This window comes from Elephas maximus, chromosome 23 (assembly GCF_024166365.1).
Source record: "Elephas maximus indicus isolate mEleMax1 chromosome 23, mEleMax1 primary haplotype, whole genome shotgun sequence".
NCBI classification, from domain to species: Eukaryota; Metazoa; Chordata; class Mammalia; order Proboscidea; family Elephantidae; genus Elephas; species Elephas maximus.
This window is the reverse complement of record NC_064841.1, coordinates 79,594,774-79,621,428: the sequence shown is the minus strand read 5'-3', so window position 1 is coordinate 79,621,428 and position 26,655 is coordinate 79,594,774. Positions and strand designations below refer to the sequence as shown.

The following is a 26,655-nucleotide window of genomic DNA, read 5'->3' as shown; positions in this document are numbered from 1 at the left end:
TTAATTTTGTTTTAAAATTGAGAGTTTGGGGTATCTCAAAACAAGGAGCCAAACATGGAGTAAAACAAATGTGTCATGGATTGAACTGTGTCCCCCAAAGATATGTGTCAACTTGGCTCTGTCACGATTCCCAGTATTGTATGACTGTTGACCATTTTATCATCTGATGTGATTTCTCTATGCATTGTAAATCCTATCGCTATGATGTAATAAAACGGATTAGGAGAAGTTATACTGAGGAGATCTACAAGATTAGAGAATGGCTTAAGCCAATCTCTTTCGAAATATAAAAGAGATAAGCGAGCAGAGAGATACAGAGGACCTCATGCCACCAAGGAAGCAGTACTGGGAGCAGAGCGCATCCTTTGCACCTGAGGTTCCTGTGCTGAGACGCTCCCAGACCAAGGGAGGGGTGATGACAAGAACCTTCCTCCAGAGCCGACAGAGAAAGCCCTCCCCTGGAGCTGACACCCTGAATTTGGGCTTCCAGCCTACCAGACTGAGAAAATAAATTTCACTTTGCTGAAGCCATCCACTTACGGTTTTTCTGTTACAGCAGCACCAGATGACCAATCCAGGTGTTGGCTACCTTCTTAGTGTCTTTTCCTGAGTCACCATTTGCTTCTTCAAGTTACAGCCACCTAGTTACCTCAGAAGACTGAACAGTCCTTGTCTCTCTACCCATACTGCTGGTTCATTAATGGTAGAGACCCTGAGTATTTTAGGAGCAGCACATCGTAGGAACTTTCCTCACAAATAAGTTTTGAGATTGAGGAGTTTGTGGAATTAATCAACTTTCGATACAGTATTCAGAAATACCTTCAAATTCTTAATTGGTAGGGGTACAAGGCACTTCCTAGGCACTCAGTATTAGCGTGCCATGGCCGTTAATATTTTTAAGAATCATTCCAGAGAAAAGAAATCTAACCAATCCAATAATTGGAGGTAGAGAAGAAGAAACATTTGAATTTTACTTGAATTAGGAAAAAGATTTCTTCCTGTGTATAAACTTAGCCAAATGGAAAAGTATTGTTTGCACAACCCCCTCAACACAGACTCTCCTAACTGCTGCTTTCTGATCAGTGGCTCTGACAGACCACTGCAGCACAAATTCTAGTTTCCTTAACAGCTTGCTCTCATTTTTCAGATCACTGTATCTATTATCATACACAAGCATGTTAAAGTAAAACAAACAAGCACATTAGGCTCAAATACCACAGAGTATATTTACTGCTACTTAAACAAAATACTTCCCTGCACAAGGTAATTCCCTTCAAGTGTGGGATACCAAAAGACTAAAAAACTGACCTGTGGGATAAAAAGAACTATGCAACATTTATTAAATTATTAAGTTAAGGTATACCAATTCTGCAAGATTACCTGTTTCACATAAAGACCCTTAGGATTAAAGTTGAGATGAGACAGAAAAAGGAAAGAAATGCGTCATAAAATAAAAAATCACAAAGGAAAAAAAGCAGGCAATCACTAATTCAAAAACGCAAAGCAAACAAAACTGCATCACACACGGAGACTTAGTCAAGCTATTATAAAAGAAACACTGGCTTGTGGGCACAAGGCAAGGCAAAAGTCTAACCCATCTGGTATTTTAAGTATAGGCTATTTTCACTTTACAGTACATGTTAAAAGGCCAGCAGTGTTCTTATTACAGACAGGAGTAGGATGGAGTTAATCAAATTTCCCTCAGCAGCTGTAACTCCTCATTATGCAATAACCGTGATGATGAGGGTCCCCGTTGGTGGGGAGGCACATTTAAACTGGAATAGGCTCACCACTGTGGAGAAAGATACTAAGAGTGCTCCACACCCCCCAGGTCCCTGTCTATAAGAAATGAATAAATAACAATATAAAAATTAAATTAGGACTCCAAATCTGAGTGAAAAGAGAAACAAGAGGGTAGTTTTCTAAAGGCGACAGCTTTGCTGAAAACCAGCGACAGCCTAGCCTGGCTGTATTTACCAATATTGAGTACATAATAGATACACAGTTCCAAATGCTAAAAGTAAACTGCTAACACGAACGCTCACTTTATTCAGTGATGGAAGCTACTGTATAATATATCTTTATCAGACCTAATATATTTGAAGACACCCTGGTGGTGTTGTGGTTAAAAGCTATCGCCACTAACTAAAAGGTCAGTGGTTTGAATCCACCAGGCACACCTTGGAAACTCTATGGGGCAGTTCTATTCTGCCCTATAGGGTTGCAATGAGTTGGAATCGACTCCATGGCAACAGGTAATACATTTGAGTTTGTATATTCTTATCCTTGCTTTTTTTTTTAAGTTAACGTACGTATTGAACAGACTCTTGCTACTTTCTAAAACTTCTCCATCAAAAAGTGTGGCTATTTGTCTGCCATTTTCTGTGCCTCTTTTTGAAATCAGTATTTCCAGTTCTATCAACACATCCAATGCATAACTCTGGTACCGTTCTCCACTAAAAACTATCAAGGGTATGAGGATCTTAGAGAGAGATTACTACATGACTCAAGACAAGTGCCATGGCTTTTCTCAGAACTTGTAGATCTCTCTGAGAGGTTTGTTTCCGTGTGTCAAAAATCAGTCTGAAGTCAACACTTTGCCTTTCTCTGCAACCTTCTAACAAATGAGTCTTAAGTTTTCTGTTGTCTTATTAGGTTGACAATTAGCATTAATACCTGTAAACGTAAAATACACTCTCATCAGCAATGGTTATTACGAATCTAAAACTTAGGTCTTTAAAAACAGCAGGAAAAAATCTTGGCAATTAAAGCATCCTTCTCATATTGTAAGAGAAAAATGACTACGGATGTTGTGTGTGCGTGAAGATTCTCTTCATTACCATACCTTGAGTCCCCTTTTTAGCAAATAAAAACAGAGTTGACAAAAACCCATTAAGGAGCTTGGAAACAGACACACAGAAATTACCTTCTCCCAGACAGGCTGCCTGAAGAGTTTATATGGGATGGAAGAGGCCTTCCCAGGAAGATAAGACATCTCCCTGGGAGGAGACGGAATAACATGAAATATAAGAGGTCCTCCTTTAAATTATTACAAATACTTTCAAAAAAAAGAAAAACCAAAACAAAAAAACCAAAAACCTTTCAAGCTTTGGTGAGAATTGGTACTTTCACATAGGATTTTTTTTGAAAAGTAAATACCACATCACCTCGGAAAAAACCTGAGACTTTATTTTGAAACACCAAGTCACAGGCACCGTCCGACTGCTTTATCAGAGATCAGGAAGACGTGAGGTCACTACTTTTACAATTACTCTACTTACAATTGGCATCTCATTTGCTCCCAGGGTGCAAATGGTTAATGAGCTTGGCTGGTAGCTGAAAAGCTGGTGGTTCAGGTTCACCCAGAGGGGCCTTGGAAGAAAACTCCGGCAATCTGCTTCCAAAAACCCTACAGAGCACAGTTCTCCCCTGACACACACGGGGCTGCCACGGTCAGAATCCACCTACAGAGTACAGTTCTCCCCTGACACACACGGGGCTGCCACGGTCAGAATCGACCTACAGAGCACAGTTCTCCCCTGACACACACGGGGCTGCCACGGTCAGAATCGACCTACAGAGCACAGTTCTCCCCTGACACACACGGGGCTGCCACGGTCAGAATCCGTCTACAGAGTACAGTTCTCCCCTGACACACACGGGGCTGCCACGGTCAGAATCGACCTAGAGTACAGTTCTCCCCTGACACACACGGGGCTGCCACGGTCAGAATCGACCTACAGAGTACAGTTCTCCCCTGACACACACGGGGTTGCCACGGTCAGAATCGATCTACAGAGTACAGTTCTCCCCTGACACACACGGGGTTGCCACGGTCAGAATCCGTCTACAGAGTACAGTTCTCCCCTGACACACATGGGGCTGCCACGGTCAGAATCGATCTACAGAGTACAGTTCTCCCCTGACACACACGGGGCTGCCACGGTCAGAATCCATCTACAGAGTACAGTTCTGCCCTGACACACACGGGGCTGCCACGGTCAGAATCCGTCTACAGAGTACAGTTCTGCCCTGACACACACGGGGCTGCCACGGTCAGAATCCGTCTACAGAGTACAGTTCTCCCCTGACACACACGGGGCTGCCACGGTCAGAATCCGTCTACAGAGTACAGTTCTCCCCTGACACACACGGGGTTGCCACGGTCAGAATCCGTCTACAGAGTACAGTTCTCCCCTGACACACATGGGGCTGCCACGGTCAGAATCGATCTACAGAGTACAGTTCTCCCCTGACACACACGGGGTTGCCACGGTCAGAATCGATCTACAGAGTACAGTTCTCCCCTGACACACACGGGGCTGCCACGGTCAGAATCCATCTACAGAGCACAGTTCTCCTCTGACACACACGGGGCTGCCACGGTCAGAATCGATTCGATGGCAACTGGAACTTGCTTCCAAAAAATTTGAGGCTGCTCACTCTTGAACTATGTACTTAGATTCATTGGTGTTTCTCTACAGTGGGCCAGAGTCTGCCTATACAACAGGAGATGACTAAGTGCACACGACGACGATCAGTGAGGGGGTCAATTTACTCCCGAACTTAACCTTGGTGAGCAGGATCTTCTGAGATGTCTATAGGAAACGTGTCATGTCTCATCATAGCGAGCAATCCTGTGACTGCCGTTTTGGGTACAAGCATCCCTAGTCCTGAGATTACCACAGAAGCACACAGGTACGCCAGGGCACCTGGAAACACTGTTTAAGCCCTATGAGAGTTTAGGTACTAGGCAGGACTTAAGTAAGCAGAGGGACAGGGTTTACTTATACACCTGTAATAACCAAAAAGCAGACAAAATATATGAAACAAGTTTCAAGGCACGAGGTACTTGGAAACGAAAGACAGTGATCTCTGAGAGATGGGAAACAAACAAAAACCCTATTTTTGACAAAAGTGCAAAGGCAGTTTAGTGGGGAAAGGACAGCCTTTTCAACGGATTGTACTGTAACAACTGAACATCTACACAGAAAAAATTGAACCTGAATTTATACCTCATGTCTGGAAGGAAATAAGAGAAAATCTTTGTGACCTTGGAACGGGCAAAGAATTCTTAGATACTAAAAGCACAATCCATAGAAGAACAAATTGGTACATTTGACTTAATCAAAATTAAAGACTACTGCTCTTCAAGAGCCACTGTTAGAGAATCCAAAGACAAGCCACAGCCTGGGAGAAAATATTTACAAGGGAAACATTTGATACAGAACTTGTACCTAGAAAGTACCGAGAATTCTCAAAAATCAAAAATTAGAAATAAACAACTCAAAAAATGGGCAAGAGATCTTAACAGACACTTCATGAAGATATATGGATGACAAATGAGCACATGAAAGATGCTTACTATCATCAGTCACCAGGAAAATGCAAATTAAAACCACAAAGAGATCGCACTATATACTTTCTAGAGCACTAAAGTTAAAATAGACTGACAATACCAAATGCTGGCAAGGACGTGCGGCAACTGGCACTCTCACCTACTGCTGGTAGAACGCAAAGTGGTGCCCCCAGTTTGAAGACGGGAAATTTCTGATAAAGTTAAACAACATGTATTTTCCATATGACCCTACAATCCCACTTCTAGGTTTTTACCTAGAATAAAAACATATGCCCACGCAAAGATTTATTCACTACTGTTCACAGTAGCTTTATTCACAACAGTAAAAAAACAGAAACCAAATATCCATTAAGCGGTAATGAACAAGCCAATTGTGGTATATCTATACAGTGGACTACTACTGAGCAATGAAAAGAAATTACTGCCATACAACGTGAATGAATCTCAAAAGCATTATCCTAAGAAACCAGATAAAAAGCATTATAAAATGCATGATTACATTTAGATGAGATATAAATAAAAAAAAATTTTTTTTTTTTTTTTTGAGATATAGAAGTGGTAAAAATACAGTGAGAAATTGCAGATGGTTGGCAGTCAGGGACAGGACTGAACGCAAGGGGCCTCAGAGAAGTTGTGGGATGGAAATATTGCCCGTCTTGATGGTGGTGGTTACACGGCTGTATACATTTACTAAAGCTTACTGAACTATGTACACTTAATGAAAAAATTTTATTATGTGTAAATTACATTTCAATAAAGCTGATTAAAAACATCATAAACACATACAGGAAGACAAACTATTTACTATGTCCATGAAAATGTCAGCAGTAACCTTCTTTGACTGGTGGGAGCATAGGTAATTTTTGCTTTGTATTTTCCATAATTTTTATAATCCAATCACTCACATCATCTGAAAAAAAGGTAACTTTAAAAATGCAAGCCTTTTTAATGGAAATAATTGTGTGATATGATATTGTAGCCTAAAACGTAGCCGCTATTAGTTAATGAATGTTATTCTTTAAAAAATCAGAAAAACCAGTCAGGTTGTAAATGAAAAATTCAAATAAAATGTTCTTTTAACCATTTTCTTCCTTGAAAAATGGAATTTCATTACTTCATATTAAACATAAAATGTGTTTACAGAACTTCATTTCAGCAATTAATCACAAAACACAATGAAGCGAGAAATCTATATTAACAAGAAAAACAATTAAGAATTTCATAAACATAATGTGATAATAATAATTTGCTACGTATTTGGAAATTACTAGAATCGTATGGCTCTGAAAAACATCCCACCTTATTCTTGCAATGTGATAACTAAAATCTTCCCAGGCAGCTTAAGCCTGAAAACAAAATAAAAACCCAATAAGAACCAATGAACAAAAACACACCAGGACCCACTTTCACAGGACTCCTGTTGTTCCTGTTTGAGGCAAACATACTGAGACATTCTGGATTCATATTCTGTCACTGCTGACTCTCTTAAAGTGGAATGTAGAATCTTCACCTGTATCACATTTCACAGGAACTGGGCGATGCGTTTAAACAACTAGAGAGACAACCAGGTAACTGTAATGACAAGATGTCAACCAAATCAAGTTCTGAGGAACTTCTCCAGGTCTAAGAAAATTCCACATTCACGTCTCAACAGAAATTCTAGCAAACTCTACAGTTTACTACATTTGGACCCTTACCTGGTAGAGCTCTTCGAGGTTGTATTTAATGGAGGTACTACTTTGTATGGCTTTCACTGCCTCATGAAGCTTGTGCCATGTATCCTGAGTGTAATTATCCGGCAGTTTAGGTCTGTCTGTAAATTCAGAAAGAGAATCAGTGGAGAAGGGCTGCCACAGGACAGTAACACATCTTCTAAAATGTTCTCAAAGAAAAATACTTAAAAGCAGAAAAAACAGGAAAATCAAGTTTTCCAAATTCAAAGTATTGCATTTATAAATTCCTTGGGTTATGGACTAAGCAACGGTAACATCTTTATTTCAATACTTAGTACTAATAGTTAGTTAGGATGAATACTTCAAATTTACACATCTTAGTTTCCTTAACAAGTTGACATCAGAACATTATAAACGTGGCACAGTTAAGCTCTACGCAATTTTAAATTGATATAAATTATCTAACATTGGAAGGTAAAGAGTAAGCTTGTAATTGTATATACCCGCATCAAAGATGCTTATTTTGAGATATTATCCAAGATAGAGGTGGTAAGAGGTGGAGGAAGTAACAGAAAGTACAGTGACGCGCGCAGTAGTGGCTTATTCTGGTTCAGCTGTGCCAATCACCATACATTATTTATCTAATTTATGATTTTTCTATCAATTGCATAGAGTCATGAGAACAAAACACTGCTACAAAGAAGACCTGATATGGTATAAATCTCCAATGTCCCATATTTAGGGCGGTCAGGTGAAGTTTAAAAAGTCCGTGTGTACACACTTAACGGACGATCCCTATTTCTGCAGGGTCTGCGTCCTGAGGCGCACAGTGCTGAGCTCCGGGTACGCGCCCTGAGTCAGGAGGCTAAACTGCCGACTCACTGGGCCTCTTTCTTTCTATCTTAGGGGAGGGATGTGCCGTCCTAGTCTCGCACAAGATTTCAAACCTCCCTGAACTCGGTACCGGGAAAGGTGTACGGAGTCCAAAAGTCCCTGGGAACTGGACCAAAGTGATGTCCACGTTACACAGAGATCTCACGAGGCAGCACAGACTAGAAAGCTAGCCGGCGGCCGACAGAAGGCCGAGACGCAGAGGGCAGGCCCGGCGGGACCCCGAAGCACCGCGGCGGCTCTGGGTCCCCGACCCCGCAGGGTCCAGCGCGGCCGAGGTCGGCGCAGGTCAGCGCGGCGCGTGCGCAGGGAGGCCGACCCGCGCCCCTTCCCCATTGGCCGTCGCCGCTCCGACGTCCGCGCCGCGCGGCCCCACGCACCCGCCGCCGGCGGGGGGCGCAGGAAGTCGCTCGGCCGCCCCTTCCTCCCGGGACCGCCGCGGCCGGCCGTCGCCCCGCGCCCCGGCCCGTCGCCATGCGCCCTTGTCCGTAGTCCTGCGCCCCGGCCCGTCGCCCCGAGCCCTCGTCCGCCGCCCCGCCGCCCCGCGCCCCGGCCCGCCGCCCCGCGCCCTCGTCCGTCGCCCCGCACCCTGGCCCGTCGCCCCGCGCCCCGGCCCGTCGCCCCGCACCGTCGCCATGCGCCCTCGTCCGTCGCCCCGCGCCCCGCACCGTCGCCATGCGCCCTCGTCCGTCGCCCCGCGCCCCGCGCCCCGGCCCGTCGCCCCGGCGGGACGTGCTGGCCCGGCCGCTGTGTCCGCCAGCCCCCGGGGCCGCGCGGGGCAGGCCCGTCCCGAGGCCGTTTCGGCTCCGCCGCCCCTCCCCCAGCCCGGGCGCGCTCGCCCTCACGCACCTACCTCGGAAATTTTTGATCACTAATTTCTTGGAGCCGCTGCCGCCCCCAGGTTTGGTGGTGACGGCGGCGGCGGCTGCCAGGGAGGCAGGTTTCGTGAGGCCATTGGTGTGCCCGACGAGAGCCGAAAAGTTTCCCTTTTTGGGGGTCTCGTCTGCCATGTCTACTGCCGAGAAAACAAACCGGCGGCGGCCGCTCCGCCCCACCCCCGCCCTCGGCCTGTTCCCGCCTCCAGTCGCGGCCCGGCCGCGCTTCCTCCTCCTCCTCCTCCTCCTCCTGCCCCGGCCTGCTCTCCCCGCCTCCTTCTCCGCCCCTGCCCGGTGCCCCGGCCCCTCCGGGGTGCGAGCTAGGCCTCGCCGGCGGCCGCGGAGCGAAGGGAGTCCCGGGAGCCTCCGCCGAGAGCGCGCCCGGGGCCGCCGCCCCGCTCGTCCCTCGCCGGCCGTCCCTTCTCCCAGATAAAAGTTCTCCGCGCCCGCACGGCCGCCCGCTGGAAGCCTGCGCCCGCGCGCCGTAAACACCGCCGCCGGCCGGAGCCGGAACCCGGCCTCCTCTCCGCCCCCGCCAGCGGCCTCCACTTCCCGGGGCCCGCCCCCTGCCCCGGCCCGGGCCGCGGGACTCCGCCTCGGGAAGGGGGCCGGGGCCGCGCGAGCCGCGGCACCGCCGGGCCTTCCACGAGCTTGCTCCCAACCGCCGATTCGCGCCTGGTCCCCTGTTCGATCCCGGGTCCCCCGCCCCACGGCGCAGCGCCCTGGACTCGGGGCCGGCTCTTCATGGCTGTCCCCATCTCGGTCCGCCAGTGGCGCGGCCCTTTGCGGGCGGAAGCTCGTACGGAGAGGCCGAGGGGCCCCGGAGCGGCCGGACCCCCGGGACCCCCAGGAGCCCCCGCCCTCGTTACGGGCCCGCGGGGTCGCGCTGCCAGCGGGATGGACACCGGCCGCTGCCACCGCGCGTGCGCGGCCCGGGGCGCCGAGGACCAGGGCGGTCGGGGGAAGGGTGTGTAGACACGGTCCCGTCCCCGTCGGCGGTGGGATTTTTCCTTTGAACACGCAGGAGCCGAGGGTATCGCGCGGCAGCGAGGCCATGAGGCTGTTCTCCGCCGAGAAACGGCAACCCTCGGCTCCCCAGGGACTCCCATGAAAACCCCCATTGCCCCAGTCTGTGGTCCTGCGCCTGCCGGTGGAACCAAACAAAAACCGAGAACGCGAGCGAGGGAGCTGCCTCGCTGAGAGCTGGCGAGAGGAAGTCCGCCGGGAAGGCACCTCAGCCTCCTCCCTGGGCCTCCTCCCTGAGCATCCCTCAGCCTCCTCCCTGAGCATCCCTCAGCCTCCTCCCTGGGCCTCCTCCCTCTCAGCCTCCTCCCTGAGCATCCCTCAGCCTCCTCCCTGAGCATCCTTCAGCCTCCTCCCTGGGCCTCCTCCCTCTCAGCCTCCTCCCTGGGCCTCCTCCCTGAGCATCCCTCAGCCTCCTCCCTGAGCATCCCTCAGCCTCCTCCCTGAGCATCCCTCAGCCTCCTCCCTGGGCCTCCTCCCTCTCAGCCTCCTCCCTGGGCCTCCTCCCTCTCAGCCTCCTCCCTGGGCCTCCTCTCTGAGCCTCCTCCCTGAGCATCCCTCAGCCTCCTCCCTGGGCCTCCTCCCTCTCAGCCTCCTCCCTGGGCCTCCTCCCTCTCAGCCTCCTCCCTGGGCCTCCTCCCTCTCAGCCTCCTCCCTGAGCATCCCTCAGCCTCCTCCCTGGGCCTCCTCCCTCAGCCTCCTCCCTGAGCATCCCTCAGCCTCCTCCCTGGGCCTCCTCCCTCAGCCTCCTCCCTGAGCATCCCTCAGCCTCCTCCCTGAACCTCCTCCCTGGGCCTCCCCCCTGAGCCTCCCTCTCAGCCTCCTCCCTGGGCCTCCTCCCTCTCAGCCTCCCCGCTGAGCCTCCCCCCTGAGCCTCCTCCCTGAGCATCCCTCAGCCGCCTCCCTCAGCCCACGGTGGAAGAGGGCCGGCCCCCCGGGAGCGCCCCCTCCCAGCGACCCCGAGAGGAAGGCGTGGCCGGGCGGCGGGCGCGCGCTCCGCCGCTGGGCCGGAAGTGACGTCAGCGCGCGGGCGGAAGTGGGAGAGGCTGGTGTCGGCCAGACTGAGCGCAGGACTGGCCGCCGCTTCCATGGCGCACATCACCATCAACCAGTACTTGCAGCAGGTAATTTCTTCGCTGGGGGAGGACCAGTGGCAGTGCGCGGGCGCCCCCGGCCGCTGTCGCCGTTGTGTTCCGTTCTCTTGAGGTCTGTGACTGCTTCCCTGCCCGTTGCTCCGTTGGCTCCTGGGCTTTACTGATGGGCGGCGGTGACATGGGTGTCCTGGGAGGGATTCGAACCGAGAGTCGACGTCACAGCCTTTCCTGCATTAGTGTGAAGCGACAGGGCTGGGGTGCGGACATACGGTACCCAGACACAGCTTCACGGTCTGCTGGGCAGGTCACCTAGTGTTTGCTGAGTATTTCTGAGCTCTTGTGTGCAAGATGGGAATTAATCATGGTTTGGGTATATAGACTTACTGGATTTGCTGGGAATTCAGGGAGGAACCAAATGGTCGGTGCTTTCGATTTAGGGATGCGGGGGGCTGCGGCGGGAGAGGCGTGGGTTCTCGTGGGCCTTGAAGAGCCTGTAAGCGACGCCGAGAAGTTTGGATTTAGCCCTTGGGCAGCCATTGAAGTCTTAACCAAGGGTCTGGTTTAGTCCCATTTTTGTTTCGAATAGGCACTGGTGGAAATGTGAAGTGATGAATTTGAGGTAATTCAAATAGGAGATGGAGCTAGCAACTATGCGACTGTTGTAGTCCTAGTGCTAGCCAATATTTAGTCATAGTTACTACCATACTGATGAAGAGCAAAGACTACAGCCTTAAGTATGGATTACACCTCAACATAAAGAAAACAAAAATCCTCACAACTGGACTAATAAGCAACATGGTGATAAATGGAGAAAATATTGAAGTTGTCAAGGATTTCGTTTTTTCTTGGATCCACAATCAGCGCCAATGGAAGCAGCAGTCAAGAAATCAAATGACCTATTGCATCGGGGAAATCTGCTGCGGAAGACCTCTTTAAAGTGTTAAAGGGCAAAGATATCACTTTGAGGAATAAGACATGATATTTTCACTTGCCTCATGTGCGTGCTAAAGCTGGACAATGAATAAGGAAGACCAAAGAAGAATCGATGGCTTTGAATTATGGTGTTGGCAAAGAATGTTGAATATACCATGGACTACCAGAAGAATGAACAAATCTGTCTTGAAAGAAGTACAGCCAGCATGCTCCTTAGAAGTGAGGATGGTGAGGCTCTGTCTCACATACTTTGGACATGTTGTCAGTGGGTGGATCAGTCCCTGGAGAAGGACATTATGCTTGGTAAGGTAGAGGGTCAGTGAGAGAGGAAGACCCTCAGCAAGATGCATTGACACAATGGCTGCAACAAAGGGCTCAAGCCTATTGACAATTGTGAGGATGGCGCAGGACCATGCAGTGTTTCATTCTGTTGTACAAAGGGTTGCTGTGATTTGGAACTGACTCGTCAGCATGTAACAACAACAGCTACCATTTAACCAGAAAACCAAACCTCTTGCCATTGAATTGACTTATAGCGAGAGTAGAACTGTCCCATAGGGTTTCCCAGGCTGTAAATCTTTACAGAAGCAGACTGCCCCATCTTTCTCCCACGGAGCAGCTGGTGGGTTCGAACCACCTTTCCCATTAGCAGCTGAGCGCTTAGCCACTGCACTACAAGGGCTCCAATTACTACCATTTAAAAAAAAAAGTACCGGTAAAATTTGTGTCAGAGAGCCCTGGTGGCACAACTTAAGCTCTCGGCTGTTAAACGAAGGGTTGGCAGTTCAAGCCCATCCAGCTCACGAGAAAGACCTGGTGATCTGCTCCCCTAGAAATTACAGCTTAGAATAAAAGCCTGTGGGGCAGCTCTGCTCTATCACATGAGGTCACTACGAGTTGTCGATGCTGTGGCACCTAACAACAACAACGACAAAATTTGTCTCACGTCAGTGTACCCTGTAAGTGGCAGAAGTATAGTTAAAATATAGATCTCTCTAGAGTCAAAAGTTGCTTTCTTTCCGTGAAACTATGTTCATTGCCAGAGCGAGAACAGTCATAATAAGGATAGGGAACAGAGGGAATGGACTTAAGAAATAAAGAAATACTTGAAAGAAATATTACTAAGGTTTGGTGATTGGGAATGTGTGTGTTAAGAGACAGAGGAGTCCAGAATGATGCCTATTCTAACTTGGGCAATGGATGAGTGGAACAGATTTGTAGGGAAAAACATTTAGTTTTGGACATGTTGACATGGCAGCCAGGTAAAGAGAGGTAGCTGGCAGTAACTAGAGTCTGATGTGATTGGGGCCAGTAGTTGTTTCATTAATTGAGGAAGTTGGTTAAAATGGGAATCATGAAAAAACGGATACGTGCTTTTATTTTAATTTAAAGCATAGAAGTGTACATTCATTTGCCAATCTTTTGATATAGACATTAAACCTTTTCCATAAGGGTAGATCTGCGTTGGCCTTATCTTTGCAGTTCATGTTTTCCAGTTTCAGCTTATTTGAATTTGAACAAAGACACACATTTGTGAAGCGTATATGTATGTATTTGAATATAGAATCTCTCTAGAATTTTGTTTTTCTTAGTCTATTACAATTTTCTTGCCCACACCTAATTTCGTTTTTCTTTCAGAGACTCACCTTTAACGAGCCTTTCTAAAATATACAACTTAGTCTGTAGAGAAACATTTAAATTTCAGTGGTGTCCTTGAAGTACATACTTGCCATAACATGTACAAGTAGCAAAAACAGATTTGATGATAAAAACATGAATCTGGGTACATATACAACTCAGCTGGCAAAACTTTGAGGTGTATTAGTGTGAAACCTACTAGCATAAGTTGTCATCATGCCTTGGACATCAGCAAATGTATTTTACAAGGGTTTGGAGAGAGTCATTTATCCTATTAAGTCAGTTAACATGAGGCTGGTAAGAAAGCTTCTACTGGAAGTGAGTCTTGAGCTCAACAGGCAAATTTGGGTTAAAGATGTAAATCTGAGACTCCTTGCTATACAGATGGTGGGAAAGACTGAGAGGGATGGGATGATCCAGGAAAAAAGTGGAATGTGTGTAGGGAAATGGGTCCAGGATAGAACTCTATGAAGATGTGTGTGCCTCTTTGCCAAAGGCAGATGCCCTACTAATGTGAGACCTTGAAGAGTCTACTTCCTCCTGATTCTGATGGAGAAAAGTATTTCTGGTGGGGTTGGCATGTCACTTAAATTATATGTGTAAACAACAGATTCTTAAATTTTTTAAAAATAAGTGCCGCTTTGATTTGCTAATACCAAATGGCAGTCGGTAATACCTACACTTTTTAACAATGTTTAATTTGTTGTGTAGGAACGTTATACATGAGTGACATCACCATTTACCCCTTCATCAATGCCAGGAACCTGGGAAAAATTGACTCCTCTTTTACCTTAGTTCCCGTGGACAGTTGTTTACACTCCAGGCTTTACATACACTCTAGTCGTGTTAGGTCTGTCTCCTCAGTGTCACTCATATCCATCTGTTCTTTATCTGTTACCTAGATATTTTAGTAGCTCTTTATTTAATTTACCTGATTCTTCTACATGGCCTTTGTAAATGAAGCCCAGTAGAGGAAAGAGAGCATAGTTCTTAAAGACAGTAAGACTTCAGCTCAAATCCTGACCAAACCATTTACTAATACTAGGACTTCAGACAAGTTATGTAACTCCTTTGACTCTCTACCTATACACAGGATTCATATGAGTTCTCATGAGTTAGATGAGACCATAAATGCAGAGTGCCTGGAATACCACGTATACTCAGTAAATGATACTTATTTTATTAAAGAAAATTTGAACATCTGCCTCTGTGTCTCCAACAAGAGGAGTTCCAGAACCTTGGGATGTCATATGGGCCTTGCTTATCTGTTTAACCTTATCTCTTAACACTGCTTCACTTATCTGCTTCTCTAACCATAAAGATTTATTCAATGTTTGCTGAATATATAGTGGTCAGTTCTTTTTCTTCCTGTTTTCCTTTCTTTTCCCTCCATCCCTTTCTTCTTTCCTTCCTTCCTTCCTTTCCTGGTAAAATATACATAACCTAAAATTTTACCATTTTAAAGTATACAGTTCAGTGGCGTTAAGCACATTCATGATGCTGTACAGCCATCACCACTCCGTAGTTCCAGAACTTTTCATCACCCCATAAAGAAGCCCCTTACCCATTAAGCAGTCACTTCCTCATTCCCTCTTTCCCCCAACCTCTGGCAACCACTAACCTGCTTTCTGTTTGTATGGATTTGCCTTTTCTGGACATTTCATATAAAGGGAATCACACAGTATCAGCCTCTTCTGCCTGGTTTCTTTCCTTTGCCCTAATGTTTTGAAGGTTCGTCCATTTTGTAGCATGTATCAGAAATTCATTCCTTTTTGTGGTTGACTAAAGTCCCATGTTTTATGTAGACCACATATTGTTTCAAGGTCCCTAGGTGGTGCGGTTTGTCCTTAACTGCTAATGTAAAGGTTGGCAGTTCGAACCCACCTAGCAGTACCGTGGAAGAAATGTGATCTACTTCTGTTCCCTTTCGAGCAGTTGTACACTGTGACACGTGGGGTCACCGTGAGTCAGAATACTCCATGGCAGCTAACAACAAGAGCATTTTGTTTATCCATTCATCTGTTGATGGACCGTTGAATGCTGGCAGAAGACAAGGGATTCCCAAGTCAGAGACAGGACCTCGTTACTCTCAGTATCCCAAGCAGCATGGGCATCAGCATGTTTGCAAAGGTTACTCCTTTGCCCCAAAACCCATAGGAGTGGTGCATGTGGCCAAAATGGATGCCTGTGCACACGTGCAAGAGAGAAACGCTGAACTGGGGGAATCCACCAATTTTACAGCAAGCAGTAAGCAAGTCTGCTTTTTTTGTTTGCGTTCAGGGAGACATCGCCACGTCTCTCAGGGTAATCAGGTATATAAATAGCCCTGAGTTATGGCCCAAGTAAAACTGGTCAGGGCCTTGAAGTCATGGTACAAACAGCAAATCTCAGAGTACAAGAAGCCCAAGGAGAATTGTTTCTCCTAACAACAGGTCATAGCAAAGGTGTCTCCTTATCTGCCCTTTTTATTTTGTGCTACAGGTTTCACTGGGCATTATTTATTTTCTGTGTGGAGGGGACTGGTTGAATTAATTTACCTCACAATTTCTTGTATGTTCCACCTTTAAAAATCATGTTTTACTTAAATGAATGTCAGTTTGAATATATTTCCTCCAGAAGGGTCAGTCTTTTCATGGCTTCTTGAAGGCCGTAGATATTTCTTTTCTCTTTTGTTGTGCTTTAGGTGAAAGTTCACAGCTCAAGATAATTTCTCACATAAAGATTTATTCACATATTGCTTTCTGACATTAGCTGCACTCCCCACAATGTCACCTCACACTCCCCCTTTTTACCAGGGTTCCCTGTGTCCATTCAACCAGTTCCTGTCCCTTCCTGCCTTCTCATCCTGCCTCCAGACAGGAGCCGCCCATTTGGTCTCAGGTATCTGATTGTGACACGAAGCACCATCCTCACGTGTATTATTTTTGTTTTATAGTCCTGTCTAATATTTGAAGAGGGGGCTTCGTTAATGGTTTCAGTTCTGGGTTAACAGTGCATCTGGGGGCCGTAGTTTCGGGCTTCTGTCCAGTTTCTGTCAGATCATTAAGCCTGGTCTTTTTATGTGAATTTGAGTTCTGCCCCACACTCACTATTTCTTTCATTGTCCTTTATTTCATTCTTCTGGTTGTCCCACAAAGGTTTATTTCAAATGGAAATTTTTTTTTTTTTTTAAACTATTTACCATTTCAGCAGTACATCAACAAGGAACTGCCAGAAATTCAAGCCAGATCCAGAAGAGGACGTGGGACAAGGGAGATCACTGCTGATGTCAGATGGATCATGGCTGAAAGCAGAGTGTCATGGATTGAATTGTGTCCCCCCAAAATATGTATCAGTTAGGTTAGGCCATGATTCCCAGTATCGTGTGGTTGTCCTCCATTTTGTGACTGCAATTTTCCTATGTATTGTAAATCTTAATCTCTGCCTGTGGCTAATGAGGCAAGATTAGAGGATTAGGGTGGGATTGTAACAACCTTGCTAAGGTCACATCCCTGATCCAATGTACAGGGAGTTTCCCTGGGTTGTGACCTGCACCACCTCTTATCTTACGAGGGATAAAAGGAAAGAAAGGGAAGGGCACAGAGTGAGGATACCTCATACCACCAAGAAAGCAGCCCCTGGAGCAGAGTGTGTCCTCTGGACCCAGGGTTCCTGTGTGGAGAATCTCCTAGTCCAGGGGAAGATTGATGAGAAGGACCTTCCTCCAGAGCCTACAGAGAAAGGAAGCCTTCTCCTGGAGCTGACACCCTGAATTTGGACTTCTGGCCTGCTAGACTGTGAGCAGATAAATTTCTCTTTGTTAAAGGCATCAACTTGTGGTATTTCTGTTACAGCAACACTAGATGACTAAGGCACAGAGAATACCACAAGGATGTTTACCTGTGTTTTATTGACTATGCAAAGGCATGCAACTGTGTGGATCATAAGAAACTATGGATAACATTGCGAAGAATGGGAATTCCAGAACACTTAATTGTGCTCTTGAGGAACGTGTACACAGATCAAGAGGCAGTCATTTGAAGGGAACAAGGGGATACTGTGTGGTTTAAAGGCAGGAAGGGTGTGCGTCAGGGTTGTATCCTTTCACCATACTTATTCAATCTGTATGCTGAGTAAATCTTGAGAAGCTGGACTATATGAAGAAGAACGTGGTATCAGGGTTGGAGGAAGACCCATTAACAACCCGCGTTATGCAGATAACACAACCTTGCTTGCTGAAAGTGGAGAAGACTTGAAGCACTTACTGATGAAGATCAAAGACCAGAGCCTTCAGTATGGATTACAGCTCAACATAAACAAAATCCTCACAATTGGACCAATAAGCAACATCATGATAGACAGAGAAAATATTGAAGTTGTAAAGGATTTCATTTTACTTGGATCCACAGTCAACACCCATGGAAGCAGCAGTCAAGAAATCAAACGAGGCATTGCACTGGGCAAATCTGCTACAAAAGATCTCTTTGAAATGTTAAAAAGCAGAGATGTTACTGTAAGGACTAAGGTGCGCAGGATCCAAGCCATGGTGTTTTCAGTCATCTCGTGTACATGTGAAAACTGGACAATGAATAAGGAAGACGAAAGAGGAATTGATGCCTTTGAATTATGGTGTTGGCAAAGAATATTGAATATACTGTGGACTTCCAGAAGAATGAACAAATCTGTCTTGGAAGCACGGCCAGAATGCTCCTTAGAAGCAAGGGTGGCAAAAATTTGTCTCACAATCTTTGGACATGTTATTGGGAGGGACTAGTCCCTGGAGAAAGATATCATGCTTGGAAGAGTAGATGGTCAGTGAAAAAGAGGAAGACCCTTAACAAGATGGATTGACGTAGTGGCTGCAACAATGGGCTCAAGCATAACAACGATTGTGAAGATGGCGCAGGACTGGGCGTTGTTTTGTTCTGTTGTGCGTGGGGTTGCTAGGAGTTGGAACCGACTTGATGGCGCCTAACCATAACAACAATGAAGTTATATGTCATGTAATTGAACAAAAAATAATTTTTTTATGTAAAGTATTCATAGATAACTAAATACAAACACAGGAGCCCTGGTGGTGCAATGACTAAAGCACTCAGCTTCTAACTGAAAGGTCGGCATTTCGAACCCACCAGTCGCTCTGTGGAAGAAAGATGTGGCAGTCTGCTTCCATAAAGGTATACAGCCTTGGAAACCCTATGGGGCAGTTCTGGCTTTGTCCTATAGGGTCGTATGAGTCAAAATTGACTCTTAAGCAGTAGGGTGGAAGTACAAATACAATATTTAAAATAAAGTTGTATATAGTTGTATTCACAGCAATGTAAAACATTAATGGCAAATCCAAGTGCAAGGGAACGTGTACCTCAATTTACGTGTTTTGTCGAGCATCAGAACCCTCCAGTCTTCTAGTCCTTTCTTCGCATGTTACCCTGTGTCAACATTCTCTGCATCTGATTGGATCCTTGGATTTTATTCCATTTTCTGTGTGACGTTCTCCACAGATACGCATCGTTGGCTGCAGCTCTGTGGTTTCACGTCCTGGATGTCCATTATTTGTCCCTTTGCCTCAGAGAAACCTCTCATGCTTCGCTTCCACCTAGCTCGGCTACTAAGCAAAAGGTCGGGACTTTGAATCCACCAGCTGCTCCTTGGAATCCTTATAGGGCAGTTCTCCTGTGTCCTGTCCTGTAGGGTCTGTATGAGTCGGAATTGACTTGATGGCAATGGGTTTAGTCTTGATTTTGGTGCTTTTTAAGCTGATTTTTTTTTTTTCATATGCTGTATAAGTGAATTTTCAAATGTCAGTGTGGTTATGTGAAAATAAAATAATTCACCTTCATTAATATGCAAATAATGATATTCTACCTTTTCGTCATTTTTAAGAGTAAATAACCTGTTTCCTTCCCCCCAGAAGATCCTCTTTTGAAATGTAGCTATTGTCACTGGCATATGAGAGTACCTACTTGTTATGTTTTGATTATTCTTACTATCAAAGTAGAGAAAATTAATTTTAATGGGGTAACTATTGTTCAGGTTATATTACAACAAAAAACCCCGTTGCCATTGAGTCAATTCCGACTCATAGTGACCCTACAGGACAGAGTAAAACTGCCCCCATAGGGCTTCCGGGGAGTGCCTAATGGATTCGAACTGTTGAACTTTTGGACCTTCTGGTTAGTGGCCGAACTCTTAACCATTCTGCCACCAGGGTTTCCAATTAGAATAGGGTGTTTCATTTTCTACTTAGGTTTTCTTTTTTCAAATGTAGGTTTATGAAGCAATTGACAGCAGAGATGGAACGTCTTGTGCAGAGTTGGTGTCTTTTAAGCATCCTCATGTTGCGAACCCACGGCTTCAAGTAAGTGAAAGAGTCATGGCACAGGCCTAGAGGGAATTACAGGGCAGCCAGTTTCTTAAGTTTGAGTAAGAAGAAAACTAATACCAATTTTACTTGAAAAGTTCGAAATTCTTTTATAATTTTCGTAATTCCAATTTAAGTAACATTGAGTGCTATGCGTCAGACACTATACTAAGATGATGTTGAATACTAAGATATGTATTTTATATTACTGTATTTAATTTTAGTAACTACTCTTTGAGGCTCAGAAAAGGTTAAGTGATTTATCTAAGATCATACAGCTCAGACGTGGTTAAGCTGACTCTGATCCAGACTTGTCTGTCTCCAAAAGTCATGCTGGCTCCACTGTACCACGATGTCTTCCATTTGTTTTCTAACTCTCTAAAATGGTCAGCAGGTTATAGAGCCCAGACTTCGTTTTGTAAGTAAAGTTTTACCAAAATACAACCACGTCGACTTGTTTATTTATTGTCTGTGATTGCTCTTGTGTTACAACAGCACAGCCGTGTCCACTTGTCTGTGTATCGACTGTGTCTGCTCTTGTGTTACAGCAGCACAGCCGTGACCACTTGTCTGTGTATCGACTGTGTCTGCTCTTGTGTTACAGCAGCACAACCGTGTCCACTTTTCTGTGTATCGACTGTGTCTGCTCTTGTGTTACAACAGCACAACCGTGTCCACTTGTCTGTGTATCGACTGTGTGTGCTCTTGTGTTACAGCAGCACAACCGTGTCCACTTTTCTGTGTATCGACTGTGTCTGCTCGTGTTACAACAGCACAACCGTGACCACTTGTCTGTGTATCGACTGTGTCTGCTCTTGTGTTACAACAGCACAACTGTGTCCACTTGTCTGTGTATCGACTGTGTGTGCTCTTGTGTTACAGCAGCACAACCGTGTCCACTTGTCTGTGTATCGACTGTGTCTGCTCTTGTGTTACAACAGCACAGCCGTGTCCACTTGTCTGTGTATCGACTGTGTCTGCTCTTGTGTTACAGCAGCACAACCGTGTCCACTTTTCTGTGTATCGGCTGTGTCTGCTCTTGTGTTACAACAGCACAACCGTGTCCACTTGTCTGTGTATCGACTGTGTCTGCTCTTGTGTTACAACAGCACAACCGTGTCCACTTGTCTGTGTATCGACTGTGTCTGCTCTTGTGTTACAGCAGCACAGCCGTGACCACTTGTCTGTGTATCGACTGTGGCTGCTCTTGTGTTACAGCAGCACAACCGTGTCCACTTGTCTGTGTATCGACTGTGTCTGCTCTTGTGTTACAACAGCACAACCGTGTCCACTTGTCTGTGTATCGACTGTGTGTGCTCTTGTGTTACAGCAGCACAACCGTGTCCACTTGTCTGTGTATCGACTGTGTCTGCTCTTGTGTTACAACAGCACAACCGTGTCCACTTGTCTGTGTATCGACTGTGTCTGCTCTTGTGTTACAGCAGCACAGCCGTGACCACTTGTCTGTGTATCGACTGTGGCTGCTCTTGTGTTACAGCAGCACAACCGTGTCCACTTGTCTGTGTATCGACTGTGTCTGCTCTTGTGTTACAACAGCACAACCGTGTCCACTTGTCTGTGTGTCGACTGTCTGTGCTCTTGTGTTACAGCAGCACAACCGTGTCCACTTGTCTGTGTATCGACTGTGTCTGCTCTTGTGTTACAACAGCACAACCGTGTCCACTTGTCTGTGTATCGACTGTGTCTGCTCTTGTGTTACAACAGCACAACCGTGTCCACTTGTCTGTGTATCGACTGTGTCTGCTCTTGTGTTACAACAGCACAACCGTGACCACTTGTCTGTGTATCGACTGTGTCTGCTCTTGTGTTACAACAGCACAACCGTGTCCACTTGTCTGTGTGTCGACTGTCTGTGCTCTTGTGTTACAGCAGCACAACCGTGTCCACTTGTCTGTGTATCGACTGTGTGTGCTCTTGTGTTACAACAGCACAACTGTGTCCACTTGTCTGTATATCGACTGTGGCTGCTCTCGTGTTACAACAGCACAACCGTGTCCACTTGTCTGTGTATCGACTGTGTGTGCTCTTGTGTTACAACAGCACAACTGTGTCCACTTGTCTGTATACCGACTGTGGCTGCTCTCGTGTTACAACAGCACAGTTGAGTGGGTCCAGCAGAGACCTTGTGCCCTGCAAAGCCTAGCGTATTTCCTGTCAGGCTTTTATGGAAAACATTTGCCGACACCTGCTCTAAAATGTGCTTTCCTGGCTTTAGAGAATAAGTGATATCCAAAGAACACTTTCAGTAGAAAATATTGTTGAATTTTACAAAGTCCTGTTTCCTTACTGATTCCCTGTATAATATTGAAGCATATTGTTATTGGGGAGCGAAATTTTTCTCACGGGAGAAAACCGAACCAAAAAACCCGTTGCCTTTGAGCCGATTTTGACTCATAGTGACCCTGTAGGGCAGAATAGAACTACCCCATATAGCTTCCAAGGCCTTTGTCTTTTTTTTTTTTTTGTACTTTCGGTGAAGGTTTACAGAGCAAACTAGTTTCTCGTTAAGCAGTACACATATCGTTTTGTGACGCTGGTTATCAGCTCCATGACATGTCAGCAGCCTCCGTTCTCATTCTCAGCCTTGGGTTCCCTTTTACCAGCTTTCCTGCCCCTCCTGCCAAGGCCTTAGTCTTTAAGGAAAGCGGACTGCCACATCTTTCTCCCACGGAGGGGCTGATGGGTTTGAACCACTGACTCTTTGATTAGAAGCCGAGCACTTAACCACTGTATGACCAGGGCTTCTTTGGAAGAAAAGGGGCTTAAATATTGATGATTATATTTGGTAGTGGTTAGGCTGTGTCTGGAGCCCTGGTGGCATAGTGGTTAAGAGCTTAGCTGCTAACCAAAGGTTGGCAGTTCGAATCCACCAGCCCAGCTGCTCCTTGGAAACCTTATGGGGCAGTTCTGCTCTGTCCTATAGGGTCGCTATGGGTCAGAATCGACTCAGTGGCAACGTGCGTGTTTGTGTGTGTGTGTAGGCTGTGTCTTGGACCAGTTAAATTCGTCTGGAGGGGTGGAGAAGAGGGGTGGAAACAGGCTTTTTTTTTTTTTTGGTTCCTAGGTGATTCTAATGTGCAGCCAAGGTTGAAAACCATTGATTTAAATAGGAGTCAGTGCCAGAGACTTGGTTAGACTCGGGTTCTGTGTATTTGGCCAGAATTATTTATTTGGTTAGGGTACTTAATAGGTGGTGCTGGGTGCTTCCTACTGCATTATCTCAGGAGGCACACAACCTTCCATCCCATTTTACATCTGAGGTTGATCCCTTCATTGTAAAATTCCCCATTAACCTTTCATCTCATGTTTCATTCATTGATGGCCGTTGTCTGAATCAGCTTTTCCTGTAGTGATGGTCTCTCCGATGTTGTTGTATGTGTATGTATTATTTATATACATATGTACTGTTTATGTATCTGTGTACTAATTATATATATATGTACTAGTTACACGTGTATGTACTATTTATGTACGTATGTACTAGTTACATATGTATGTACGCTATGTATGTACTGTTTATATATATATATTTATATACACATGTATTAAATATGTATATATATATGTAGGTATTATATGTATGTATTTATATATGTGTGTATTATTTATTGTACAATTATGGACTCAAAATTTTTTTTTTAATTCAATGTGTGCTAATCCAGTGTGATGCTCAAATTATCTAAAATTTGGCCATTGTGAGGAAAGGAAAAGTAAAAAATAAATTTCAGTTACTCTAACCTAGGACACAAAGAGGGTAGGTGCTGTTACCAGGAGACAGACGGCAGCTTTGAAGAGCTGATTTCTAAAGTGGTGTTTTCGCAGCTCATTTTATCTCATTTATATGTAACATGGCAGAGATTAGCTGCTGAGTAAATATTTCCTGACTGACTGCCTCTTAAGTACTGGGATGTGTATGGAAGTGCTTAGAGTATTACCTGGCTGTGGTGGCAAAACTGAATTGTCTGTAGGTTCTGGTTCACGTACCTAAGCAGTGCTTGATACATGGTTGTTAAAGGAGTGAACCTTTTTTTCAGAGGTGCTAAAGATTAAAGGGAAACCCTGGTGGCATAGTGGTTAAGAGCTACGGCTGCTAACCAAAGGGTCGGCAGTTCGAATCCACCAGGTGCTCCTTGGAAACTCTATGGGGCAGTTCTACTCTGTCCTATAGGGTCGTTATGAGAACGGAATCGACTCGACGGCACTGGGAGTTTTTTAAAGTTTAAAGTGTTAGTGTTAACCGTGAAGTGTAACTTTTTTCGAAACAGGTTTGTCTAAGGCTCCTTCTATACACTGAATTCTTTATATGCCTATTAATTTTATTTTTGTCATTTTTCTTCTTATAAATTAGCTGCCGTCTCCAGAAGAGAAGTGTCAGCAAGTTCTGGAACCTCCTTACGATGAAATGTTTGCGGCTCATTTGAGGTAAAATACGTTGGTGAGGAAGAAAAACACTGAAGTGGGGGTTGCTGGATTGAGCAGGGATTGTATCTGACCTCATGCGGTTGATGTCAGCGGTGACCGACTTGCTTTGACAACGTAGAAAAGTGCATTTGTAATTTCACTTTGGTAAAGCCTGTGACAAGTTTGCCAAGTTATACTTCACAAATTTTAGTAGACTTCTTCAGTGCAAGCATCGTGTATGTTTTTAAAATTAAAAATAAATTGTGATTGTGTATCTCTGTATATGTGTCGTGTAATACTATAAAAACATCACTTAACTTTCATCATATTGTTATGTGGTAAGCAATCTTTTATTTAATAGCGTGGAACCCAACCATGACTTGCTTTATTCATGGAAATATGTCTTTTTTTTTAGTCTCTGTGCCTTTACCAGGAAATAAACTAGAGCTGAATGAAGCAAAATACTTTTTATTTTGTATTTACTTTTCTCATCTCTAAAGCATCAATTCGTGTAAAGCTTAATGTACTAAAGCAATGTGAAATTCGATTAACCTGCCTGAATGCCAGTGTTTCAGAACAGGGGCAGATGGGGTATGGAAGCAAGGAAGCACTCTAAGCCTGATAAGACCTTTAGCAGAGTTGGGGCACCACCATACTCATTCTAGCAACGAGGCACCCGGTGATTTTCTAGCACTTTGCGGTGTCTGGTAGGGTCCTAGGTTTGATGATGAAACTGACCAATACTGACGTTACCTAGCCATGAATCTAGTTAAAGCTTCATTGCCAACCCACTAATACAGTAAAAGGTCCACGGTATATTATCAATAGACATTAATAAAACTTCTTGGGACTGGGTTTTTCTTTTCAGGGACTTGAAAGAACAGTTTCAAAACTTAATGTGGGATTTCATCTTGTACCCACCCATTTTAGTTCAAATATTCATTTGTGTGTTCTTTATCTTCCTTTCAGCTTTTGATTACCTATCAATAGGGAATTCCATCTTTCATTCCATGGTCAGTTGGAGAACTGGGGTATCATGTGACAGAAGTAAGATGGGTGGTTTAGATAGTTTTACTTCTAGGCATTTACTATATGAATATATGTTCTGACCTGTTCCTAATCTCCTGCCATTTCTTTAACAGGTGCACTTACGCAGTGGGAAACCATGATTTCATAGAAGCATACAAATGTCAGACTGTGATCGTCCAATATCTTTTTTTATTTGTTTTAGTTGTTCTGTATAGAACAAATGCAGTGCATTATTTGGAGTATAAAATTTTGAAAGATTGGGCCAATTTTTCATACCTGTAATTAGAAAGGAATGAAAACCTTTTGGAAGAGAATCTCATTTTAGCTGTTTGACTTGTGTACTTAAATTTAGCATGTATATTAAGACTGTTATCTTGTTACTTAAATATAAGGAGGACCATTGATTATAATTAAAGATTTTATTTAGTTTTATTATGAAAATAATATTTTTGCTTTAAGGGCATTAAGTATAGTTATAGGAACTGGTTAAATTTTTTGAAACATCAGAATTTCTAAATTCAGGCTTCGATGGATAAGAGTGGAATCAGATATGCATTGTCATTTGATCGTGGTCGCTGAAGACCTGAGTTAAGCCAATTTCTTACTCAAATCATTCAAGCAATATTTTATAGCTAAGGCTCTAATCAACGAGTGAGTGTTCCAAGTATTAATACATGCCTCTAGACTTTAGTTTACTTCGTTTTTGACTGTCTTGTTTAATATACATAGAAGCAAGTGGGCTACTAGGTAGCTAAGTCTTCTTTGAATTCAAGAATTCTAATTAAAGTAAACTTTATATTACAGACTTTTAAAGCACTTATCTTACATATAATGTGATTAGGCTCAACGAAACCAAATAAAATGTTTGACATTGTTGATTTTTAAAAACTGCATCACAATAAGTCATTTTTAATTTGGACAAAGTGTGTGTGAAATAGATATACTTAATGATGCTCAGATACTTGTAATGTAGACATACCTTTTTTTGTTTGTTTTGTTCAAGAAATTGGTACTGCTTTGAGCATAAACTTCTAAAAGGTGACCTGTACCCTTTAAAACTTAAAATCCTCCTTGTTCTTTATTTTTATCATATGTAGCATCATTTGAATTTCGTACGTCATATTTTTCTTGATATAGTACATCGTTCCTGCGAGCATTTCAGGCCCACAAAGAAGAAAATTGGTAAGTGTGGACGGAAGCAGCTGTACATTGGCAAATGGCAATTTCAAGCAGAAGCTTTTTAAAAATTGGTTTTAAATAAATATATATTTTTTATGTGGATATTTTTATGTGGATATTTATGTGCTGTCACATGGTAATACCAGCATGCGCTGTAGTGTCCCAGCAGCCGGTGTAAACCTATGTGGTAGGTCAGTCA

The 26,655-nt window shown here is 44.7% G+C and overlaps 2 protein-coding genes across 5 annotated transcripts in view; one reads left to right on the top strand and one right to left on the bottom strand.

Annotated features, from left to right (window-relative positions):
• The window catches only part of CUL4A (cullin 4A), a 60,391-nt gene extending 51,377 nt beyond the window's left edge, over positions 1-9,014 (bottom strand). The window contains exons 1-2 of one of the 2 annotated variants that reach the window (XM_049867189.1): positions 8,777-9,014; positions 7,057-7,172 (exon numbers count right to left, since the gene is read on the bottom strand). In XM_049867189.1, coding sequence (XP_049723146.1) covers positions 7,057-7,172; positions 8,777-8,933 — 273 coding nt within the window. In that variant the 5' untranslated portion in view covers positions 8,934-9,014. Of the gene's footprint in view, positions 1-6,763; positions 6,911-7,056; positions 7,173-8,776 lie in introns of those variants that run through there. The other variant, XM_049867188.1, reaches the window with a different exon arrangement.
• Positions 9,015-10,838: 1,824 nt separating this feature from the next.
• The window catches only part of PCID2 (PCI domain containing 2), a 34,760-nt gene continuing 18,943 nt past the window's right edge, over positions 10,839-26,655 (top strand). For 2 of the 3 annotated variants that reach the window (XR_007515067.1, XM_049867342.1), the window contains exons 1-5: positions 10,839-10,945; positions 19,734-19,823; positions 24,196-24,269; positions 25,391-25,458; positions 26,420-26,459. Coding sequence is in view for 1 of the 3 variants with exons in the window: in XM_049867342.1 (XP_049723299.1) it covers positions 10,910-10,945; positions 19,734-19,823; positions 24,196-24,269; positions 25,391-25,458; positions 26,420-26,459 (308 nt within the window). In the remaining 2 variants the exon portion in view is untranslated. Of the gene's footprint in view, positions 10,946-19,733; positions 19,824-24,195; positions 24,270-25,390; positions 25,459-25,478; positions 25,929-26,374; positions 26,460-26,655 lie in introns of those variants that run through there. The other variant, XM_049867343.1, reaches the window with a different exon arrangement.